The sequence below is a fragment of the Carex rostrata genome, chromosome 1, assembly GCF_964058835.1.
Source record: "Carex rostrata chromosome 1, lpCarRost1.2, whole genome shotgun sequence".
Lineage (NCBI taxonomy): Eukaryota > Viridiplantae > Streptophyta > Magnoliopsida > Poales > Cyperaceae > Carex > Carex rostrata.
Genome location: NC_135918.1, coordinates 18265029 through 18290175, shown reverse-complemented (window position 1 = coordinate 18290175; position 25147 = coordinate 18265029). Strand labels below are relative to the sequence as shown.

General features: G+C 33.0%; 2 protein-coding genes and 1 long non-coding RNA gene across 8 annotated transcripts; 2 read left to right on the top strand and 1 right to left on the bottom strand.

Annotated features, from left to right (window-relative positions):
* Positions 1–391: 391 nt before the first annotated feature.
* On the top strand, positions 392–4295 carry LOC144544479 (E3 ubiquitin-protein ligase RGLG2-like). The gene is made up of 11 exons (XM_078293025.1): positions 392–605; positions 1452–1536; positions 1635–1775; positions 1905–2018; positions 2107–2204; positions 2446–2525; positions 2616–2721; positions 2824–2951; positions 3056–3254; positions 3368–3427; positions 3991–4295. The coding sequence occupies exons 1-11, from the start codon at positions 555–557 to the stop codon at positions 4069–4071; spliced, it is 1143 nt and encodes a 380-aa protein (XP_078149151.1). The 5' UTR covers positions 392–554; the 3' UTR covers positions 4072–4295.
* Positions 4296–5057: 762 nt separating this feature from the next.
* LOC144562237 (E3 ubiquitin-protein ligase RGLG1-like) lies at positions 5058–12740 on the bottom strand. Of its 6 annotated transcripts, none has more exons than XM_078311431.1 (11): positions 12593–12740; positions 12311–12395; positions 11859–11999; positions 11402–11515; positions 10949–11046; positions 10549–10619; positions 10362–10467; positions 9962–10066; positions 9204–9431; positions 5907–6043; positions 5058–5330 (listed from the first exon to the last, which is right to left on the bottom strand). In XM_078311431.1, exons 1-11 carry the CDS (start codon positions 12668–12670, stop codon positions 5276–5278), a joined length of 1218 nt encoding a protein of 405 aa, XP_078167557.1. In that variant the 5' UTR covers positions 12671–12740; the 3' UTR covers positions 5058–5275. The 6 variants fall into 6 exon arrangements, with proteins under 6 accessions (XP_078167557.1, XP_078167565.1, XP_078167580.1 ...); XM_078311439.1 differs by having other exon boundaries at positions 5058–5322; XM_078311454.1 differs by having other exon boundaries at positions 11859–11991; positions 12593–12721.
* On the top strand, positions 6690–8443 carry LOC144544411 (uncharacterized). The gene is made up of 3 exons (XR_013508224.1): positions 6690–7386; positions 7476–7731; positions 8033–8443. It is a non-coding gene; the product is annotated as an uncharacterized LOC144544411 (long non-coding RNA).
* Positions 12741–25147: the final 12407 nt, after the last annotated feature.

Here is a 25147-nt window from a genome sequence, read left to right as displayed (position 1 = left end):
AAAATTAAACTCCATATTTCACCATACAGTCTTTCTAGACAAAAAGTAATAATTCATGAATTTCTAATTAACTAAAATTATTAATACCATTTTAATTAGATATGTTAAAAGGTTAATGTCCGAACTTTTCCTCTATACTAAAATTATTAACATCATGGGTTCTAGTATGAAACTAATTGAGGCCAATAATATATAATTAATTTATCTCTATCAATAGTTGTTGTCAAATTTCCAAAATTAATAATTAATAATTTTTTTTTGTAAGCTTCCTGGAAGGCTCCCTCTTTTGCCCAGCTGTGTAGTCCATGACAAGTTTCCCTCTTTTGTAAATTTCCTGGAAGAAACCCAAAAAAATAAAAAAAAATTAATTTTAAGATGAACAGAACAGCTGTGTAGTGTACTTCAATTTTCCATTCATTTCTTATAATTCTTCTTCATTTCTTCCACCAAAATTCAGTTCTTATATCAGTCTGGTTTTAACTGACATACATGATACGTAGAAAGCTGGTTTTCGGGCGAACTTCAAAGAGTCTCAGCAAAAGCACAAAACCAGTATGAAGCGGCCCTACTCGTTTATACAAGACTCGTACGATTCCATGGAGCAGGTAATTGTAGTAATAGTCTTGTTGGAAAATAAAAACTGCAAATAGAAAACTTTAATTTGAAGATGCAGGAGCGATGAAAGATCGAACCGTCATTATTTTATGGGCATTGTCTCTTTTGTTTTAAGTGTTACACAAACAGCTACAGATGTTTAGTAGAGTTCGTTTCGACTGTTAAGTTATGAACAACTACAAGAACAGACAATATACCTTTCACATTCAAGGTAAAGAATGGTAATTGTAGGTGGCAAAATCCGACCAATCAACACGAAGGACCAATTTCATATTCGATCTGATCCACGCATATATTCTTCAAATTGATTTTAATTATTGTGCTGATTATTTGAATTGTTCAAATCAAATGTCAATTAATTTTAAAGACTAAGTTGTTCAAATCAGTGCACAATTCCTTAAAAACCTATTTTAGTAAAATTTTCTGACAATAGTCAGGACCACACTAGAAACATTTTCTGGCATTGAGGCCAGGCTGAGAACTGATCCAATTTTTTATGGAATCGATCGATCAGTCTCTTCATCGCCAGCATATATATACATCATTACATATGCAGATCTGATATTTCCATCTTATTATTGTCAAATTTTAATAATTAACAAACAATGTGTAAATATGTATAGCAAAAAAAATTCCAAATATATAAGAGAGCTTTCTGAACTTATTGGTAAAGCTTATGATACATATAACTCGTTCACTGATCAAGATATAATGATAGTAATATTAGTATATATCAAGATTACTAAATTGCGGTTCTAAATTTCTGGTGTGGAACATGCCATATGCAGTCAATATATATCATTTATTACTAAATTGTGATCGACTGATACTGGCAGGTCACTACAGAACTTGAAAAAACGGGACTTGAATCGTCGAATTTAATTATAGGCGTGGATTTCACTAAAAGCAATGAATGGACTGGTAAAATTTTGTTTATCTGTGAATCTTTTACTTGTCTGGCCTCTTTTTTATTTTGTTGCAAATACGATTAACTGATCACTAAAAGTTTTCCTCAACAGGAAAGAATTCATTTAACGGATTAAGCTTGCATCATATCGGTGATTCTCCTAATCCATATGAAAAAGCAATTACAATTATTGGAGAAACCATGTCTAAATTTGATGATGATAATTTGATCCCCTGTTTTGGATTTGGTGATGGTATGTCTTTTTTTTTTTTAATATATATATACTCCTGGAAAAAATTAAAAAAACAAAAAAAACATTTCCATGCCTTCATTTTATTTTTAATGAAATTATTGGTTTCTTTATTATTCCTTTTTCTTATAGCATCAACACATGATAGGGATGTATTTAGCTTTTATCATGATCAAAGACCTTGTAATGGTACTGCTGAGGCACTAAAGCGATATCGGGAACTCATACCGCACATACGATTAGCTGGTATACTATCAAAAAATAAAAAATATTGATTGATTGTTTCTGTATATATCTTATATTAATTATTATTTTGTGCTGTTTAATTCTACAGGTCCTACTTCCTTTGCTCCAATAATTGAAATGGCAATGACAGTTGTTGAAAATAGTGGTGGCCAATACCATGTTCTACTTATAATTGCAGATGGTCAGGTATATATACACACACAAACACATACACACATATCTCAGTTACATCTCAAATGAATCTATTATGCATGTAATGATATGTAAAGGTGCTCCAAGCTAGTACATAATTCACTAACCTATATATGTTACCAACTGAATTTTAATTAAAATTCCTCTGTAGTAAAGTAATAATTAAGCATAATATTAATTAAAACTGAAACAAGTTTTCTAGTTTTGTTTCTCATCTGATATTAATGTTGTGCAGATAACTAGGAGCACAGCCACTGCAGATGGACAACTAAGTCCACAGGAGCGCTTGACTACTGATGCTATTGTCAAAGCCAGGTACATACAATAATTTAAATAGTAACTTAATTTCATGTTTACAAATAAATTTTAAATTTTACAGGCTACATATTTTTATATTTGTTGCAGTGAATTCCCTTTATCCATTGTTCTAGTTGGAGTAGGAGATGGACCCTGGGATATGATGAGAGAATTCGACGATAACATCCCCGCAAGATCATTCGACAATTTTCAAGTATGTTAATTTAATAATTAATGTATATTAAACAAATAAATTGTTGTTTAAAAGATGCATGTTTAATAGACAATATTATTCATGAAATATTGTTTTTCATAGTTTGTGAACTTCACAGAGATAATGTCTAAACGCATTTCTCAATCGAAAAAAGAGGCTGAATTCGCTCTTGCGGCTTTGATGGAAATCCCTTCGCAATATAAAGCAATAATGGGACTTCAAATTTTAGGGTATGTATGTACGTACATATGTATTTATGTAGCATCTATAAAAAAATAAAAATGGTAAAATGAAATTTTTATTAACTTATGAAAAAATATGTGTAAAAAAACAGTCGTCAAACCGGGAGATGCCCAAGTAGAGTTCCCCTTCCTCCGCCTACTGGTACTATAAATTTCAGTGCAACTCTTCCCAATAGCAGTATATCACAATTCCTGAAACAGAAACAAGATACAATTCAACAAAACACTGGTAGCAGCAGCAGCACATCTCCTGCATCTGTTTCTGGTTCTGGTTCTAATTCTGAAGATCAGGTATACTCACTAGATGTGCCAAATTTCCTATTTAATTTCAATTGGTTTCTAAAAAAAAAAATCTTATAATATTTCATTAATATGATTTGGTTTTGCTAATTAATATTCAACAGAATGTATGTCCCATCTGCCTTGTAAATCCAAAGGATATGGCTTTTGGATGTGGTCACCAGGTACTTCTGTGTTCTTTTTATGTTATCAAATTTATCTACTGTCATAAACTCATAATCTCATATTAGATCAGCATTGAATATTTTAGCTTAGAATTCAAATATGAGTGAGGCTATGGTACTATGCGTAGCGCACATCGATCCATACTATGGATCAAGATTTTTTGAAATTCCAAACAATTGATCTGAACCGTTCAACATGATCTCCATATGAAAATGTATTTTCAGACTGAATTTTATATTTTAATTTCTTTTTTTTAGATAAGTAGAAGATCACTCGATCTAAAGATTCTAGACCATTCAAAAGAGTGATTTTATATCTATCTAAAAAATAGTACATAATTTCTAAAAAATATAAAATTGACGGTTTGAACTTTGAAAACAAAGATATCTGCGCCTATACATAGTACCTTAGCCTCTCTTTGAATGTTAATCCAAAATAAATCATCTAGATATATAACTTCACTGTTTTGTGAAACTGAGCAATATTTATTTGCTGATTTATATCTTTACATTGAAGTAATTTTCACTAACAAGTTAATTTTATGTTTTTTTTTCTTAATTAGACATGCTGTAATTGTGCCAACACTTTGGAAAAGTGTCCTATTTGTCGTGTTGCAATTAAAATAAGAGTCAAGTTGTATTAAATTCAAGGTGTTTTATAGGATGTCATAATTTAAAGGTTTTTCATATGTGCATGCACTAGACCAATTATTTATTCAATATTAGACAATGGAAAGATATTCATTTCAAATGTGAGATGTTTCTTTAATGGGTTTGCTCATATTATTTTATTTTATTCTTCCAAACTTGTAAGATTTGATTGATTAATTAATACTGTGTATTGAGATTTGTGTAATTTATTTAAACATTGTTTTAGCCTTGATGAGTTCAATCCATATTAATGTTTCTTTTTTGTTTCACAGTGAAATAATTTAGAACAAAATTCATGGGGATTTTTTGAATTTAATGTCAGTAATTCGTTCTACATGACCTTACGATACTCTGTGCACAAGGAATTAGCTAAAATCATGGGAAATCGATTCTCAGCCCATTTAGGTATTTATCGAATCCCGGTACAAGGCAATTATATCTGTTATCGGATCTCATCCCTAATCGGGTTCTCAACCATCGGATCCATCAAGAAACAAGTTTTGGAAAGATCCGATTTCATCTTAGAAGGAATGTTTGCAAAATAACCCGAAGAAACTTTAAGTATCTCAAGCGCCGTTCCTGGAAATATGCATATAAAACCTTTTAGGTTTACATGCATCACGAAGGCCCTTAGGAGATGAAAAATGACCAATTGACCCCTAAAGAACTCTTTGATTAGCTATTGGCCCTCAGAAACTTATCTACAAGCTCCTTAGACGGTTTTACAATTCCAAAATTACCCTTCTGACCTTAAGATAAATCCAAATAAATCCTATAAAACCCAGAAAATCCAAATAAATTCCTCTAAAGCTCAATTAATTCCAATACATCTATATAAACATTATAAGCTCCACAAAATGGTTCAAATAAACCAAAATAAATTCCAAAAAAAAATCATGGAACCTCAAATATAAGCCCTAAGAATTTATCATATATGTGAAAGACTAAAAAAATACAAACAACAAAATAAGCCAACTAATAATATAAGTCATCCATTTAAATAAAAAATATTAAAATATCCATAATAATATTTGTCACCAAAATAAAATAAATGAATACAACAGCCATGAAAGAGGAATCTATATTTTGAATGAATCTAATATGCAAAAGTACCAGTACTTGTTAGAACAAATTAATAAACGATCCTAACAAAAAAAAGGGATAAAAATCATGGCATCAACAAAAATCCTAGCTGAGTCATCTCTCCAACTCATCAGTCTCTTCTAAGTCATCTGTCTCCGTACCTAAGAACCTACAAACCAAAATGTCAAATCTCTCATAACAGAAACATTTTATTCACAATTGAACATAGAAATTAACTTCTCAAGTCTATATGCAAGTTTTTTTTTTTTTTTAAAAGTATAAAATAATATTTCAGGTTTTATAAAAATAATAAAATAATAAACAAATTTTTAAATAAGTACATCTACCCTGTCATTTGCTTTAAAAAGGCATGCCAACATGCAAATTTACCAAAAGAAAAATACAACGAGTATAAATTTACACAAAAGAAAAATATAATGAAAATAATATAATAATATAATAAAACGAATTTACACTAACAGTAATAATTAATTAAGCTACTACTATTGTAAACTAATTTATTTGTATGTAAATAACTTTTTTATATTAATGAATTGACAGTGCCTTTGGTACACTGTCCTTCAAAAAAAAAACTAATTTATTTGAGTTTTTGGGATTGCAAATCATTAAATACAAAACAGTTGAAAATGAATGAAATAAATTTATAAAATGCATTTGTGCACAAACAATTAATATCCTAATTAAGATTATTAAATCTAAAAAGAATGCTACCAAAATGCCACACCTGAAATTAAGGTCAAGCAAGCGAGAGAATGAATATACTGCTCTGGATATCCTGCCAGATCCTCGCCTGAACCGGTTGCTTTGTACTCGGTGTAGGCCTCCTTGTATGCGGGCAAGTAGCGGCATAGACCTGATCTCCTATTATTCACAACATAACCGACACTATTTATCTAGTGATTTAGTGTTTCTATAGAGTGCTATATCTCTATTCTATTATTAAGCACGTTGGGTGTCCGATCCGCCAACGGCTACGATTGAAAGTTCAAATTTCGGATTCAATATCAGCCCTCCAATCACATAATCTGCTTTCTTTTGATTAAATGCATCTGAATAATGTGTAGAAGTCTAAATTTAACTCAAAACATACTCGCCACACGTACTGCCACATAAAAAATTATATTCTCAAAGAAGGCACTATTTATTTTATTCCTTCATCTGGTTCCTAAATTACGGAGGCCAAGGCTTTTAATGATAACCATTTATTTTATGACCCAACGATTAGGAAAGAAATCAAAATTAAATCTCCAATTATTAGAGCGCCTTCTTTGGAAAAATTTACAATTTAATTCTTTGGAGAAAATTATACTGTACTGTTTCCTTATTTACTTCTTTTCCTATTTCTCTCAATCTAATTAGATACGACTTTTCCAAGGCTTTGATATATTCTTTGCTGTAATTAGTTTATACATGAAATCATATGATTGTAATTTGTAGCCTACGGCCGTGATCAATGCAAAAAATATATATACTTGTTGCGAAGCTATTTATTCAGCAGTACCTCCAATGATTTTTCATTTTCTTATTGTCACACAAATTCCTTCACATAATTTCCTTATTTCTTTTGATTGCTTCGCCGCCTCTATTACCTCTCCTAGCCTATGTCATGCCGGCTCCTCTAGGTAAACTCTTATTTTAATTTTTCTTCAACTTTTTGTCGCGAAATAAAAAATATATTGAATGAATGGTGAGTGATGCAGTCACGAGACCAAGGAAGTGCTGAGGGAGAGACGCTAGATCGAAACCCTCCTCTACCCGATTCTCTTCGTACTGGTATAATTCCTTTTTCCTCTTTCCAATTTTTGTTTGATTTTGGGTAAAATAGCCATTAATGTCTGACATAAAGCTTGAATGTGTGCTGGCTTGCTTGGTTCCTATTGGCTCTGGAGGTTGTGCGCGCTTAGTTATCTTGATTTAATTGGCCTTGGTATTTGTTTTTCATTTTACTATCTTTACTGGTTTGGCTCTGGATAATATGTTTTAGTTTTCAATATTATAAAGTTTAGTATAATAAATTTATAGAATGATGTAAAGTTTATCATTTCAAAAAAGGTACTGCTGTACCTGCTTTGCAAAATATTGAAATGATTGATAAGAACAAATACAGGGGCTTGATTTGTTATTATTTTCTGAGATGATTTTTCTGGTTTTGTTGATATGGCGAGATCTCCACCTCGAGACTTTCGTCTGCTACGACTTCTAGGGTAAGATTTTTTTGCTGATTTTGCTTCTTTTTTTCACTCTATAGATTTTCTTGCTATTGTCCTGAAATTGTTTAATTTTGATTTTCCAGGGTTAAGCTTTTTGTGCAAACTGGCTCAAAAATCGACAACTAGAGAAAAAAACGAGTATTTTCACTCTTATCTATTTTAACTAAATAAGTATTTTTCTTTTCTTTTATTCTTCATTAACTATTTGAATAATTAGTAAGTGTTTTAGTTTGACATACATTTTTTTTCAAAAAAATGGGTTATTTCATAAAGCTGTCGTGGTAGTCAAGGCCTTTTTTACATGGGATGCATGAAATCTGGTTCTGTTATAACCGAAGAGTATGTTCTTTACTTCCTATAATATCATATATGTTGTTATTTCTTTCACGAAATAACATATTTGTTGCCTTTTGCGTGTGCCCTATGTATCTTATTTTTTATTTATTTTTATTTATTTTCAGGAGGAAGCAATGGTATGAACCTGAATGGTGGAAATTTGGTTCTGTTATAACCGAAGAGTATGTTCTTTACTTCCTATAATATCATATATGTTGTTATTTCTTTCACGAAATAACATATTTGTTGCCTTTTGCGTGTGCCCTATGTATCTTATTTTTTATTTATTTTTATTTATTTTCAGGAGGAAGCAATGGTATGAACCTGAATGGTGGAAATTTGGAGATTCATAAACGTGAATGAGCATAACATTTTTACTGTCAGAATATATTGCTTATTTTTCTCTTTTTATTATAATGTATAATGAAATGCATTGCCTTATTCTAGGTTTGATCAGATACTTTCGGCATGCGTTTGGTTCTCTGTTTATAATATCAAAGAATTTGGCTCAGTATATCAACATAAATAGTTATATTGCTTCTCTTGAATTGTGAATGGAATTGTAAATTTGTTCGCTTAGTTCGAAATGTTGCTCAAGTTGGTAAACCTAATAATATTTCAACAATATGCTTATTTCTAATAAATTTGATCAATTGAGTTTTTGAGTGTGATACTGGAGTAGAATGAAAAATGTAGATCTGATATACATTACAGATACCATATTCTATTCCGTTTTATAATATATTCCCGTTGCAACGCACGGGCACGATACTAGTAAACTTATATGAGATGATTAAAATATTTAATTAATTTATCTGTATTTTCAGTGCAATGATTAAAGATTTTAATTTGCTGCATTTTGAATTAATGTTGTTTGTTAAAGATTTTGAATTAATAACAGAGGTTAGTTATGCCCAAAACTACCATTCAAACAACAGTCAACAAGCAAGAAAAGACAAGTACTATAAAACAATTTTTTTTTTTTTTTTTGGATCTGACCAATACCAGTATCACACCTGACTACTAATGAATTATCAGCAAAATTATAGAGTGAGGCTACGGTACTATGCATAGCGCATATTGCTCCGTACTAAGAATCGATATCTCCATTTTGAGGTTCAAACAGTCGATCCAAATCAATCAACATAATCTCCATATGAAAATGTACTTGTAGATCAAATTTTCTATTTTTTACTATTTGTTCAGATAGGTAGAAAATCACTTGATCTAAAGATTCTAGACCATTCAAAAGCAGTGATTTTCTACTTAGTTAAAATATAGTAAAAAAATTCTAAACAATGTAAAATTTAGTCTGAAAGTACATTCCTATATAAAGGTCGTGTTAAACGGTCCTGATCAACTATTTGAACTTTTAAACGAACATAATTATCCATATATAGTACGGGCCCATATGCGCTATGCATAGTAACATAGCCTGACTGGTGCAAAATTATAAGTTGGTCAGACAGCTTTACCTGGTTAGCATCATACACAACGGGATGGTCAAACGTCTCGACCACTGATTCGAAGCCAGCCCCACTAGAAATTTGTGGAATGGAGCGTCTAGGTGGGGTCCCCAAAATGCCGAGTCCCTGAATTGCAGCATACTGCAATGGTATTTCCATGAGTGCTTGTAGAGCAAACTGTGCCTCCTTTGCAGAATCAGGCACGTTCCTTGACATTATCTCAGTGAAATTTACAAACTGAAAATAATAACATGATCTTGGTGATTACAGGTTCATAAGAACTATGAAAAGTGAGGCTATGGCCTATGGGACCATGCATAGCACAGATTGGTCTGTACTACAGATGAATATTTTGGTTTTCAAAGTCCAACTCGTCGATCTGAACCGTTTAACATAATCTCCATATGAAAATGTACTTCCTGAAAAAAAATTACATTTTTTTAATTTTTTTTACTATTTTTTTTATATAGGCAGAAAATCACGACTTTGAATTGTCCAGAATTTATTGATCAAGTGATTTTCTACCTATCTAAAAAAATAGTAGAAAAATTGAAAAAAAAATGTAAAATGTGATGTACAAGTACATTGTCATATGGAGATCATGTTAAACGGTTCAGATCGACTTTTTGAAAGCAGAGATATTGATCCATAGTATGGACCAATCCACACTATGCATAGTACCATAGCCTCACTCGAAACTATGAAATAAGATCACAATCTTGCTAAACTCAAAATCATTGTATCAATCCAGAATTTTATTTTCTTACCCTTCTATTTATTTGTTTACGAGGGAAAACTTTTTGGAGTAGGGGTTTGGAGGTGGGGAGGGGGTGTACTGGCATCTTTACTTTGACTTTCAAGAACAGTTGACGCTCAACTCAGTATTGATTAGTAAATCTAGAACAAAACGCACACAAAAAGAAAATTGCACTTGTAAGGCAGCGATCTGCTGCAGCACCGGCTTTGTACCACAACCAGCACATGCTGGTAATTTGGTACCTGTTGGTGTTTTTTACCATCTCCCCCAATTTTAGGGCATACACCTTTATCAGATTGGTGTAACTGAATAATTGCAATTCAACCAAGCACTTAAATTTAGGCTGAAAACGACATAAATTAAAATTTCTCGCTTTAAGAACATAGAGAAATGTGAAGGTAGTACAAAACCTGGAAATTATCAAAGTGGCGTGAACGTAAAATGTTATCATAATTGTTTGCAAGATCCCAGGGGCAATCACCTACTCCAACTAGTACTATTGACAGCGGGAAATTGCTGAAAACATAAAAATGAACATAACACAACCTCACCCAAATTAACATAATTTTAATGAAAACAATCACTGAGAATAATTACCTTGCCCTCTGTATAGCCGCTTTTGTACATTCCTCTTGGTAGCTTAAGTTCTCACTTCCACTGGCAGTGACCTGTGTGTGTCAGTAGAAATATGTATAAAGTTAATTCCCTAGCCCAAGAAAATTACAGAATATATGTATCCACAGCAAATCTAAAAATACTGATCCCTTCCCCACTTTCTCAAACAAAAGGAGGAAGCATAGTAAAATATTTTGAAAATAAAATAAAGTAGAAAGGTTATCCATAAAAAAATAAACCCTAAAAGAAGACCCTAAATATTAAAAAACCAAAGTTTGTCCCCAAAAGCTGGTACACAACACGCAACAGTATATATATATATATATATACACACATACAGTCATACAATATCTGCATGCCAAGTAGCAATGCTTCAATATACCTGTCCATCAGCAATTATAAGTAAAACATGGTAGAGATATCCACTCGTTCTAACAATATCCACAGCCTTGTCTATTATAGGAGCGAAGGATGTGGGCCCTACAAGAACATTAAGGAAAACAATGGGTTTTAAAGTAAAATAATGATAAAATTGCTAGCAATACTGAAACAAAAGTTGCATTTTACTTGAATTTAATTATTTTGATTTTCAAGTAATTTGTGTAAATGGGTATCTCTATTTGCCTTACAGTATTTAAAAACACTTTACCACAGCTTTATATATCCCTTAATTGAGCTCACAAAAAAAAAAAGTCATGATTAAGCAATCAACTAAGCAAGGATCAACAACAAAGAAATAAAACAAATTGAACTATGGCAATAAGTAACCAATCTAGCAGGATAAACAATTCCTGAGAGGGATGGGTATAATAGTCTTTTTGGTGAATGCATTTACCAGACAACTTCTTATTAGGTACAAGCTCCCTATATCGTGCCTTAACTTCACCAATCCCATTGCAAGCCCTGCCGTCTTGATAAAAGCTGAACACATCTTTGTCTTTTGTTGATGCTGTTAACAACAAATTAAAACCAACATCAATTTAAAGTATATTAACAGATAGTGGAATGAAGCATTTGAAAAAAAAAAAAAAAAAAGCACACAAAAAGATTTGAGTTCATCACAATGGCAAAAAAACTACAAATATAATTTTTTATTCCAATTTTGCTTCTTCTTTGAACTTCCCTTATAGTTGATATATATTCATCAAGTATCTCAGTTGATCAGTGTTCAGATGCAATTGACTTGCCTTTCTTAATTTTACCCCATCAAATCAAAGCAAATGAATCTGCTATGACAGTAAGAACACAGAAATTTTTGAAATTGCAAAACCCCAAATATGACATTTACATACCATCTCCAAATCCGAAACATGGTATTTTGTTGTCTTCATCAAAATTCGACAAGGTGTTACCGATGCAAGATATTGCTTGTTCATATGGGTTTTTAGTCTCGCCAATATGATGCAAGCTTAGTCCATTAAATGACTGTTTTCCTGCCCATTTTAATGTACCAATTAATCCAAAATAAAATAAAATGAAAACAATTGTAATATAATCAACAATTGCTATACTAATCAGGTCAAAAACTAACAAATGCAAATCAGGCATGCTTTGATTATTAAACAATTGAGAGTTAATTAGCTTATTTCTATTAAATTAAGATAAGTATACACGATTGAATCTCATAAGCCTAACCAAATTTGATATATTTCACCAAATTTTACCAAGGGTAGCTGGCACATATTGTAATCTTAGATTAATTGAAGAGATAACCAGTAAAAGCAAAAAAAAAAAAGATAACAACCTGTCCACTCATTGCTCTTTGTGAAATCAATGCCGATAATAAGATTTGATGACTCCAGATTTGCTTTCTGCAAAGCCTCTACCACCTGGGAAGCAAAACAAAGAAGAAAAGTTTTAGGAAGAAGCATCCATACAACAAATTTTAATCATCTGATTAATCTCTAATTAACAAACCAGGTCAAATGAGGGGTTAATTAAAACCCTAACAGTGATCATTTCAAAAATCTCAATCAATTAAGAAAAAAACAAAATCCAAAGTAAGTAAAGAAATTGAAGCAAATACCTGCTCCCGGCTTGTGTAATTATCCGGAATCCTGGAGTATGGGTTACTAGGTAGTGTGTTCCTGAGAAAGTAGTTCATTGTCAGTTGAAATCAACACAAGTAAAGAAGAAACTGAATGATACTTAGCTGAGAAGAAAGCAATGGATCATACCTCCTCCGTATATAAAAGCGTAGTAATAAAAAGCTAAGCGCGTGAAAGCATTCCATCCCTATCATCGCGAGGTCAATCTAATAGAAAAGAAGGCATTGCGCGCCAAGCGATTTCTCTCCTCTTCCCTCTCGAATTTCAGATACCTAAAGTAGTCCAAATTTTGAGTTTGGATCTGGACCGTGCATTCCATCGGATTGGCTCGGATTCTGATCTGACGGTCAGGATTCAAATTCAAAATTTGGGTTACTTTAATAGGGGATTCCGACCCCATCTTTCTCTTCTCCTAGTCCCCACCAACTACAACTTCTAAAGCAACTGGACTCGGCAGGGGACAGCGCAATTAGTCGATTAGGTTTGATCTTGAACGTCAGGTTCGAAATGGACAGTGGAGATCCGACAGAGTTCATCCAATGAATTTGATATAATTGGAGAGGAGACAAATAAAAGATAAAGATAATTATTATTAAATATAAACATAAAATAAAAGATAAAGGAGAGAAAGGAATGTTGTGTAGGAGAAACCGTGTTATGGCACTGCGGTCCGCGGGCAGTCCGTGTGTGAAGCGTGCTCTCCAAATTCTAATTAGAGGAAAAGAGATACTAGGCTACTAGGCTAGTTTACTCGTTTTTATTAGATCCGAATTATGCCACTGAAAATATTTCAATTAATGCCCTTATCCCTTATCCCTACTCCACTGACAATATTTTAATTAATTTCAATCTCAACTTCTTTCTTTTTATTGAAATGTACTTGGAGACCAAATTTTATATTTTTTTGAAAATTTTTGACTAATTTTTTCAAAATCAGTGTTTCTCGTTAAATAAAAAATAAATAAAGAATTCAGAAAATACTGAATTTTAACAATTCTAAAAAACTAGTCAAAAATTTCCAAAAAATATAAAATTTGGTCTTTCAACACATTTCAATATGAAGAACATGTTGAGAAGTTCGCATTGACTATTTTAACTTTAAAACTAGAGATATAAGTATAAATTAAAATATACACTTTAATTTGCAAAACATGGTAATCTTACTATCTATATATATACACACACTCTTTCGTTTTCTTTCATTTTTAGGATGGCATCTTCTCATGATACCATTGTGATCAGAATCTCATCAGACTCAGATGGGCATCATTGAGACAGGTACCTCAGCTTAGGCACTATCAAATTAGATTTTTCTTTTCTAAATTGCACAGAATAATTTAAATAATTTTAATGTTGGCGCAAAAAATTTCATAATTTCACTTTTATTTCCTGAGATCACTATTAAAGTCCTAAATTTGAGGTAATGATCAAATAATTAAGTTGCCACATTTTGCAGTCAGCAGTCAATTTAGGGGAAGATGGTCCCATCACCAGAGGCGTAGAGCCGTGGTTCTTTTGTCGGCCCTCCTCTGATTATGTGACCGACCGCACAGAGATGCTAGCATCATGCTATAGAACACCGCACATAATAATTGCCTGTCCACAGCACTCTTTAAAACGGACATCATGTGCTTAAAGGTCCCGGTATCTGATGAGGAATTGGAGGACATCGCCTCCTCTAAACTCCAACCTGATAGGCCTGTTGCTACTGCAGCAATTGTAACGTCCCTCTCTCATTGGTACTGGTACTGACTGCGTGAGAACTACATAAGAATTGTTCAACTAAGTAATATAGCCCAATAATTAGTTTCCTCCAAAATCTCAACTTTTTTTTTTTTTATTTCCAAAAAAATGTTAGAATAAGCATATATTTTTGTAGACAACCAAATATATATATCAATCTTTCAACAAAAACAATTGATTATTTATGGAGTTGCTTTCTAATTCTGCGTTCAATAAACCTAAAGCACTTATTAATTGTGAGTGTATATATAAACAAAACATAAAATAAAATAAAAAAAATGAAGTAGTAATATATAGAACCACCATTTGCAAAGTTTAGAGTTTGTTAGGTCATACCATCAGTACATATCAAAACATCTAAAACTCATGAAGGGTCAAACCATGAAAAATACTATGTATCTTGTAGGCCTAGGATTTTGACAGTTTGAACACATACACTTCATTTCACCACCTTATTAGGATTGTTTTTAAAACATTTGAGCCGTATTAATTAGACTGAAACGAGTCGCGAGATAGTTAATTAAGCAAGAGCAACGAAAGGGATATATGGGCTGGGCTCCATGGAATTTTCATTATTGGGCTTTCAAAAACGATTATTAATGACGAAAAGGAAAAGAAAAATATATAGATTGGTACTGAAACAGGTAGCAGAATGAGCAATATTATTGGAACTGTAACTAATGTTAAGAATGATAGTGCAACATGTAAATTATTTATTATAAGTTACAAAAACTTGTTAAGTAGTTTGTTTTAAAAGAATATACTAGATTATTTTTTTAGTTTTGTCTTGTATTAACTAGTATGATTCTTAAAAAAATATAATAGCTAGCATATTTCCTATATGCATATTTCTTTTAAATATAATGTAGTTGTTTGTTGTGTTTTTCATTGATCTAACTATTTTGAATCACATATTATGATGAAAGTAATTTTAGCTTTGTGTTGCTTTGAATTAAATGAAGGATGTGTTTTTTTTTTTACTTCCCAGGGATCATTTTTGCAAATTCATAATAATTAAGGCTGATTGGTGTTCAATTAAGTGAAATTTATTTTTGATGAAACTATGTGAAATTGAATTATTGGTGCTTCTCTATCTCATATCATATGACCAATTTTAAGATCTAAATGTTCTTCCTGCCGTCAGATTTGCCAATTTGGGAAGTAGATTGCGAATTCGGTAGTAATAAAGCTCTTCTTAGTAAGCTGCTACCTTTTTCTTCATATTTTTGGATATGTATTTTGAATATGACAATTTAGAGATTTGCTCTATCGGCTGTTTCAAATTTCATCGATCTCGTTATGATATTTTGCCGAATACATATATATATAATCTTATATTTGAAAGGTCGGTTTTGTTGTTTAAATAAGGGAACCGAATCGTTTGCCCCCAGAGTCACTGCAGAGTGGGCCTCCATTTAACCCTAAACCCTTTAACAGTAACCGGACTCACTCCGCAGTGACTCTGGGGGCAGGAATTTCCTGCACTCAGAGAGCAGGAAATCTGATTCCTTAAATAAGAGTGTGAAATGGAACATAATTAAGCATGCATGAAAATTCTATATAGACATTAAAATTTTATTCATCTTTATTATGTTAGATTTTATTTTTCTTACACGTCATGATTCATTTGTGAGTTTCGAGAGTCATAGGTACATGAATATATAGTAAGTATTTCTTGTTGCAGAACAAGATATGTTGTCAACTTTCACATATTATATTCTTGGTCAAAGAACAGCATAGTATTTTATATCTTAAAAAAAAAATATTAAAAGGAAGAGAGCTTCTAGATCTACCTTATTTTTTTTATTTTTTAGAAGAAATAGAATTCTACTATTTCAAATTAAATCGTACAATTGAAAAACGAACATATCATATTCACATAAATTTTATATTTTTTTGGTAATGTTTTACTAACTTTCTAGATATACAAAATCAATATTTTACAGAAGATTTTGAACCATCTAAAACTTGTGATTTTGGAATCCAAACACATTTTAGTAATACGGAGATCATGTTGAGCGTTTCATATTTATTGTTTAGATTTTGAAAATTGATTTAAAAATATGTGGACCAACAAAATATGAAAGATACCAGAGATTTAAACCTCTTTATATTAAACTTTCACAATCCTGTTCTATGATATCAAGACTGGATGTCGGTTAATTTTCATATTTTTTAGATATGTTTTGTTATATTAACTAGAAGTGCAAAATTGAGGTCCCAAAAAAAAAAAATTCCAAGCGGCCAAAAAATTCGTTTTAACTTCTTTCATGTACAATCAAATTATCAAGCAATTTTGTCATTCCTGTTAACTTCTTTCATGTACAGTCAAATAAATCAGAAAAAAAGGTGCTCAAATAATCCTGCAGCTAGTTCACCCTCATTCTCATGATCTCATCAGAGTTCGTTGCTCTTGGTTCACTATGGACCAAATACCTCTATTCGCAATAGATCAGTACACCGTGTCTATTTAAAAAAGATGTTGCTTTGGTTCACAGTGAACCAAATGTCTCCCTACACAATAAATCAGACACCATGTCTATTTGCCTCTCTTTTCTTCTCCCCAGATCACTTCGTTCCCTTTTAATTTCTTCCCATCGAGTATTCTCTCACTCCCAAATCGATCTCTTTCTGACCCAAATTGACGCAAAAAAATCCAGAATCGGCCTCAAATCGCCCCAAATCGTGAGCGAGAGTCCATTTGCGAGCATCCACGCCAGAAGAAAATGCATGAATTTTATCAATATGTTAATAAATAACGATTAATATCCCCGCACCGCAGGTTTCAACCATGAACTCTTCTTGTTGATTGTTATTACCAATTTAGTATTATCTATATAATTTGAGATCAGAACCCTTACTAACATTTTGTTGAGTTTTTTGTAATTTTTTTTTTTTTTCATATTTTATGGTAGCAAACTGTAGGCACTATACAACTGCCGTTTCCTCTCATTATATTAGTCACCTTTGGCTCTATATATTGGTACTAGAAACCACTCCTGCAAGTCATCTATTAGTTCAGTCTGAATTTCACAAGTTTTCCTATATTATAAATCGTCTTCTCATAACTCATGGAGAATTCAGTATTACTTGACTATATCCAAGTCACGCACCGTTTCACTTTTAACTACTCCAAGATCCGAAATCTGCAACCCGAACAATTTGTTTCCTCCCCTGTATTTCATGCTTTGGGCAATGAATGGGTGGAAATAAATCTGATGTGATTCTAAAGGGATCGCAGGACCCTGTGATTCCAAATCTAACCTTTTACTTTTTGAAATGCACAAATCTCAACAACACTTATTTGTTATACACGAATCTCTAGACAGATAAATGGATGGATTCAGAGTAACAGGGTCCTGCGATCCCTTTAGAATCACAGCAGAATGGGTCATTGACTGTTACCCATGACTTTTTTTTCCTTGTTAGGCTTCATGGTGGATATAAAACCGTGAAGCCAACATTCACTTTGGGTCTCAGGATACAAGGTCGGTCATACCAACTTTCACATCAAGATCTAAAAGGAGATTTATTCCGCTCTGCGGTGCAAAAGATGTAAGAAGTGTTCTACAGGCCAAATAATATGGGCTGAATTAATATATTAAGTCTTATTGGGCTAGGTCCAAATTCTTGATCTGATCTGATCTGATCTGATATCAGAACAGATCACGTTTTCTGTAGAGATGCAACCAGATGGTGCGAATGAATGGATGCATAAGTATTATAAATATACATGCAGCAGTTCGGTTTTGGTTGTTCAAGAAATTATGTTCCACAGATATCAGAAACCGTAAGAGAGAAAGAAAGAGAAAAAGACGGGGCTTTCAGATCGATACTAGCATATCGACTGATTGTTGATTTTGGCTTTGTTCGTGTGGATACTGATAGAGGCGTGACTGCTAGGCTGTTGCGTGGATCTGACACAAAGGAAAGGAAAAGAAGGCTACTGCTAGACTTGAAGTTTCCGCTGCGCGTCTAGTGGTAAACTCTGTTTTAATCCTATAATTAGTTTTATACTTGGATTCTGGTTTTCGGGTAGTGAACAAATCTTGAACTGTTTCGAATTGTTGCACTATAACCTACCCGAAATTCCTACAAAAGATTCCTTTTCAGGAACAGGTATTAATTTGCTTATGGTGAAGAGTACCGTAACTTAAAGGCAGCGATGAACTTGCTCAAGGTTGATAGTTTTGAATTATTTTGCAGCATGGAAACAGATGTACCCCACAATATAGTTGCTCCCTTGGGGAGCCGAAATCGTTTGCTTTGCACAGCCAAATTGGGGAGCTCTTGGAAAGTAGTGAGAAAGCTGATGTAACTTTTCATGTCGAAAATCGTTCTTTTATGTGCCATAGATTAATATTGGCTGCACAATCGCCGGTATTTAAAGCAATGCTCTTTGGAAATATGGCTGAGGCGACACAACAACAAATTGAAATTGCAGACATGTGCCCCGAGGTACTGAAGACAATGCTTCACTTCATATATACTGATTCTGTTCCTAGCTGCAACTCTGAGAAGACATCGACGAAATTTACACAACATTTGTCTGTAGCTTCTGATAGATATGTAATAGAAGGGCTGAAGTCATTATGTGAGAATAAGTTTATGTGCTCACATTTCACTTGGCACGATTACGACCACTTTGGCTTTGGCTCTGCAACACAACTCTCCTCGCCTAAAAAATGCTTGCATAGATTTCATTGCAGAGCCAGGAACTCTAATTAGTTGGACATTAAGTGACAAATATGTAAATTTGGTCAAGAAGATTCCCATCTATAATTGCTGAAATAAGAAGCAAAGTCGATACCGCGCCGTCTTTCACGAATGTTAAATTGCAAAAAATATAGTACAATATTTCTCTATGCAATTTTCTTTTCATATGTTATGAAGTTGTTTGTTGTGTTTTTCTTTGATCTAGCAATTTTGAATCATTAATTTAAGATGAAAGTAGTGTTAGAGCATCTCCAATCCAGCAATTGAAATTAATTGCTAAATTAGCAATTATAAAAATTTTAAAAATTAAGCAATCCACTCTTACATTGGTACAATCAACCAAACAATTGAGAATTAAACATTTGACTAATAAGAATTAAACATTTGGCCAACTCATCTTTAGAAAATGATTTCTTATTAAGCAATTCTTTCCGACAATTGCTAAATAAGCAATAGCCATACAACCCAGCAATTACAAAAATAATTGACATATCAGCATAAGCAATCCATAAACAATCACTGTTGGAGATGCTCTTAGCTTTGTACTGCTTTAAATTAGAGGATGTCTTTTTGTTATTCACAGGGATTCAAATTCATAATGAATATAGCAGATCCCTTTTGATGAAGTCCTTAAGGTTAATTGGTGTTCAACTTTATGAATATATTTTTTTTATTTATAATCTTCATTCTTATATTATGCACGTAGATGTTCTGATCTGCCAACAGCTATGATTGAAAGATGAATTTTCGAATTTAATATCAACCCTCCAATCAAATAATCTATCTTATTTTGATTAAATACATTTTTTTATATGTAGAAGTCTAAATTAATATACTCACCACACATATGCCACATGATATGTTACAATTAAAATTGAATAGAGAACAAAATTGAAGAGAAAATCAATTTATTCATTTCCTTTTTTCTTCTCTCTTGCTATCTCTCATTCATTATTTTCTTATTTAAGAATCATGATGGATGGTCAAATTATTTTTAAGAATATCAAATGTTGACATATTTTAAAAAATATTTTATCAACATTTGATATCTCCAAATTTAATACAGTACTCAATTTAAGCTATAGTGAATCTTTTTACAATTTTACTTCTCCAATTTTGATAAAATAAATTATTATTTTTTATTAGTATATTCGGGTTCGTTCTTAGTTTCAGTTGTTAATTATATATAAAACATTTATTGAGGAGGAATTTTAGTAACATTAACTATAATTAGTGCCACAAAATAGAGCAACTAATTTATTAATACAAATTCACTTTTAGTAAACATTTTTTGTCCATTTGGATTTTGCCTATGGGATGTAATTTCTACAAGCTATTTGTTTTATTTTTTTTTAATCAAATCTCTTTATTTGCATCAAAGTTTGAATTTTAAATTGTAAATCAAATACTCGATCTTCTTCATTTTATAATATGCTTCCGTTGCAACGCACGAGTACCATGCTAGTAAGATTCGACGAGTGAATGAGTGATATCTAATTATATAAAGCTCTTCTTATTTAGTTTATTTTCAGATTTTGGGAGAGAAAAAAATTAAAAATGACAATTTTAAGATTTGTTCGGCTCTTTCAAATTTCATCAATTTTGTTAGGAACTTTTGACGAGTACATAATTTTGCCTATCTATAATCGGTTTGGTTGTTTAAAAAAAATAGTGTTATGGACATGAGCATACATGATAATTTCAGTTGATTGGGACTTGTATCCAAAAATTATATAAAGGAATGAAAATTGTTGCTCAACATTTATACATGGTCATCATGGATGACTATTGGCCATAAATTTTGGCTTCGAAGTTTGACCATTCAAGAGGAATGACCGGTTCTATACAATTCCAGCAACTGCAAGGCTGAAGACATAAATTCGAACTTGTGCACAAAGTGGTTTCAAGATAGATATAAATTAATTAAACTTCTGAGTGTATCAAAAGAGTTAACATTTGAACCTACAAAGTGCATGATTTCCACTGATAATTAATAACTTAATGTGTTTAGTACGTTGATTTCAGCTTCTAAGTAATGTTTTCCACTTGTTATTTTTGCCAGGAGAACAGAATTGCCATGATATCTTTTTGTTAATATTAATCTGTACTTTTAATTGATTATACAAATATTAATAAAATAAGCGAGTTTATAAGGAGAATGATGAATAAATATAGTAATGATGGAGAAGAGAAGGGGAAAGACAGAATTGCCATGATATCTTACAAGTTTCTCAAAAATATACAAGAAAGAGGAGGCACGCGGCAGTGGCAATTAATGGACCAAGATTACTTCCACCATTGATCACCGAAAATAAAATGAAAATAAATCATTCTAGAAAGGAATAAAATTACAATCTCACTAACTATTATTAGATTATATATAGCTCGAATTTGTAGTAACACCAGCTATATTGTAATTAATTAGGAAGGTACAATGGCTAAGGAGCCTATATAAGCTTGTAATTAGATTACGAATCATTCAATACATTCAATAGACAATTCAATCATTGTCCATCTCTCCTAATTACGAATCATTGTCCTTCTACCAGTAGACCCTCTCATGCGGTATCTCCCTCCTCCATGTGCCTTGTATCCGTACCAGTATCGGTACCAGTACAGGTACCGAAACCAGAAACAGTACTGATCCTGGTACTAAAAGGTGGCTGTGCCGAATTCCCAAGAAGACGGACGCCTTCCCCTCCCACTTACGACGTCATCAGTGTTGCTCTTGTCGGTCGGCATCAAACAATCCATGTTGAATGCATTCCATCCTTTACCTTCAAGAGAAGAAAAAAAAATAGTCAGAAATGTGGTTTTATTTCAGAATAACAAAACTAATTATCAGGGTTTTTCAAAGAAAAAAGGCCATTCCGTGGAACATAAATCTCGTGTTAGCATGCTACTTAGTTAGCAGGTAGGCACTGCCCAGAACAGAGAGGAACATATTATATCCAATTGATACGAGGTACGGCATATTTAAAGAAACTAAAGTCTTTATGATGATTAATTTGTTCTCAATGCGGTGCTACTCTGAATGTCATTTGGACAAATTAATCATCATGAAGACTTGTTAACTCAGTTCAGTTCGAGAGGACAACTAACCACCGAACTATACATGCCAGAATATTATATGCATGGGAAGGAAGCAGAGTGGCTAATATGATCCTTTTCAGCAATAGACAATGCACCTTGATGATACCAACTATTATTCTTCTAGCACAAAATAACACCCCAACATATTGGATAAGAGAAGAAAACTTAACTTAATGCAATTGAAGAACAAGGATGCCTTCCCCTCCACTTGTGAAGTCATCAGAGTTGCTCTTGTTAGTTGGCACCAACCAATCCATGTTGAATTCATTCCATCTGGTAGCTTCAAGAGAAGAAAAAAAAATGGTCAGAAGTGTAGTTTTATTTCAAGATAACAAAACTAATTATCAGGGTTTTTCAGCGAAAAAGAAGCCATTCAGTGGAATAAACTTCACGTGCTAGCATGCAACAAAGTTAGCAGGTAGGCACTACTCAGAACAGAGTGGCCCATTTTACTATCCAATTGATACAACGTATGGCATATTTAAAGAAACTAAAGTCTTTATCATGACTAATTTATCCAAATGGCATCCAGAGTAGCACCGCATTGAGAATATAGGTCTCTACAGACTTGCTAACTTAGTTCAGTTCTCCAGAGAACAACTGGACTCCAAACCATACACGCCATAATATGATATGCATAGGAAGGAAGCAGGAATGGTTTCAAATTCAAAGTCATCTAACTAGAAGGGGTAGAAAAAGAAAAATATAAACAGAAAACTTATCTCCAATATATGCTCTGATTCTGAAGTTTATCTCTGTTCTGTGGTATGCTTCGGAGACAGGAACACAGACAAGCTAGGTGGGTCCCACCATCCAAGAAACCTGTTTGTTACAACAACCTAGCCGGAACACAAGTTAAGCATAAAAGAGAGGGAAACTCAAATTGATGCATAAAAGAGAAGGAAACTCAACTTCACACAACCCAAGAAGACGGATGCCTTCCCCTCCCACTTGCGACGTCATAAGTGTTGCTCTTGTCGGTTGGCATCAAACAATCCATGTTGAATTCATTCCATCCTTCAGATTCAAGAGAAGAAAAAAAAATTGTCAGAAATGTGGTTTTATTTCAGAATAACGAATCTAATTATCAGGGTTTTTCAAAGAAAAAAGGCCATTCGGTGGAATTTACATCTCATGTTAGCATGCTATTTAGTTAGCAGGTAGGCACTGCCCAGAACAGAGAGGAACATATTATATCCAATTAATACCAGGTACGGCATATTTAAAGAAACTAAAGTCTTTATGATGATTAATTTATTCTCAATGCGGTGCTACTCCGGATGCCATTTGGACAAATTAATCATCATGAAGACTTGTTAACTCAGTTCAGTTCGAGAGGACAACTAACCTCCGAACTATACATGCGAGAATATTATATGCATGAGAAGGAAGCAGAGTGGCTAATATAATCCTTTTCAGCAATAGAGAATGCACCTTGATTATACCAACAATTATTCTTCTAGCACAAAATAACACCCCAACAGATTGGATAAGAGAAGAAAACTTAACTTAGTGCAACCGAAGCACCTGGATGCCTTCCCCTCCCACTTTTGAAGGCATCAGAGTTGCTCTTGTGAGTTGGCACCAACCAATCCATGTGGAATTCATTCCATCTTCTAGCTTCAAGAGAAGAAAAAAAAATGGTCAGAAGTGTAGTTTTATTTCAAGATAACAAAACTAATTATCAGGGTTTTTCAGCGAAAAAGAACCCATTCAGTGCAATATGCTTCCCGTGCTAGCATGCAACAAAGTTAGCAGGTAGGCAGTAATCAGAACAGAGTGGCCCATTTTACTATCCAATTGATACAACGTATGGCATATTTAAAGAAACTAAAGTCTTTATCATGACTAATTTATCCAAATGGCATCCAGAGTAGCACCGCATTGAGAATATGGGTCTCTACAGACTTGCTAACTTAGTTCAGTTCTCGAGAGAACAACTCGACTCCAAACCATGCATGCCATAATATGATATGCATAGGAAGGAAGCAGGAATGGTTTCAAATTCAAAGTTATCTAACTAGAAGGGGTAGAAAAAGAAAAATATAAACAGAAAACTTATCTCGAATATATGCTCTGATTCTGAAGTTTATCTCTGTTCTGTGGTATGCTTCGGAGACAGGAACACAGACAAGCTAGGTGGGTCCCACCATCCAAGAAACCTGTTTGTTACAACAACCTAGCCGGAACACAAGTTAAGCATAAAAGAGAGGGAAACTCAAATTGATGCATAAAAGAGAAGGAAACTCAACTTCACACAACCCAAGAAGACGGATGCCTTCCCCTCCCACTTGCGACGTCATAAGTGTTGCTCTTGTCGGTTGGCATCAAACAATCCATGTTGAATTCATTCCATCCTTCAGATTCAAGAGAAGAAAAAAAAATTGTCAGAAATGTGGTTTTATTTCAGAATAACGAATCTAATTATCAGGGTTTTTCAAAGAAAAAAGGCCATTCGGTGGAATTTACATCTCGTGTTAGCATGCTATTTAGTTAGCAGGTAGGCACTGCCCAGAACAGAGAGGAACATATTATATCCAATTAATACCAGGTACGGCATATTTAAAGAAACTAAAGTCTTTATGATGATTAATTTATTCTCAATGCGGTGCTACTCCGGATGCCATTTGGACAAATTAATCATCATGAAGACTTGTTAACTCAGTTCAGTTCGACAGGACAACTAACCTCCGAACTATACATGCGAGAATATTATATGCATGAGAAGGAAGCAGAGTGGCTAATATAATCCTTTTCAGCAATAGAGAATGCACCTTGATTATACCAACAATTATTCTTCTAGCACAAAATAACACCCCAACATATTGGATAAGAGAAGAAAACTTAACTTAGTGCAACCGAAGCACCTGGATGCCTTCCCCTCCCACTTGTGAAGGCATCAGAGTTGCTCTTGTGAGTTGGCACCAACCAATCCATGTTGAATTCATTACATCTTCTAGCTTCAAGAGAAGAAAAAAAAA

Excerpts from the sequence above, each read along its gene's own strand:
- LOC144544479 (XM_078293025.1), top strand. The coding sequence starts at position 555 with ATGAAGCGGCCCTACTCGTTTATACAAGACTCGTACGATTCCATGGAG. Across the intron at positions 2,019-2,106 it reads ACCGCACATACGATTAGCTG|GTCCTACTTCCTTTGCTCCA; the intron begins GTATACTATCAA and ends TTAATTCTACAG. Across the intron at positions 2,205-2,445 it reads TTATAATTGCAGATGGTCAG|ATAACTAGGAGCACAGCCAC; the intron begins GTATATATACAC and ends AATGTTGTGCAG.
- LOC144562237 (XM_078311431.1), bottom strand. The coding sequence starts at position 12,670 with ATGAACTACTTTCTCAGGAACACACTACCTAGTAACCCATACTCCAGG. Across the intron at positions 11,047-11,401 it reads ACCTAATAAGAAGTTGTCTG|GGCCCACATCCTTCGCTCCT; the intron begins GTAAATGCATTC and ends ATGTTCTTGTAG. Across the intron at positions 5,331-5,906 it reads TTGCTTGACCTTAATTTCAG|GTTCTTAGGTACGGAGACAG; the intron begins GTGTGGCATTTT and ends TTTGGTTTGTAG.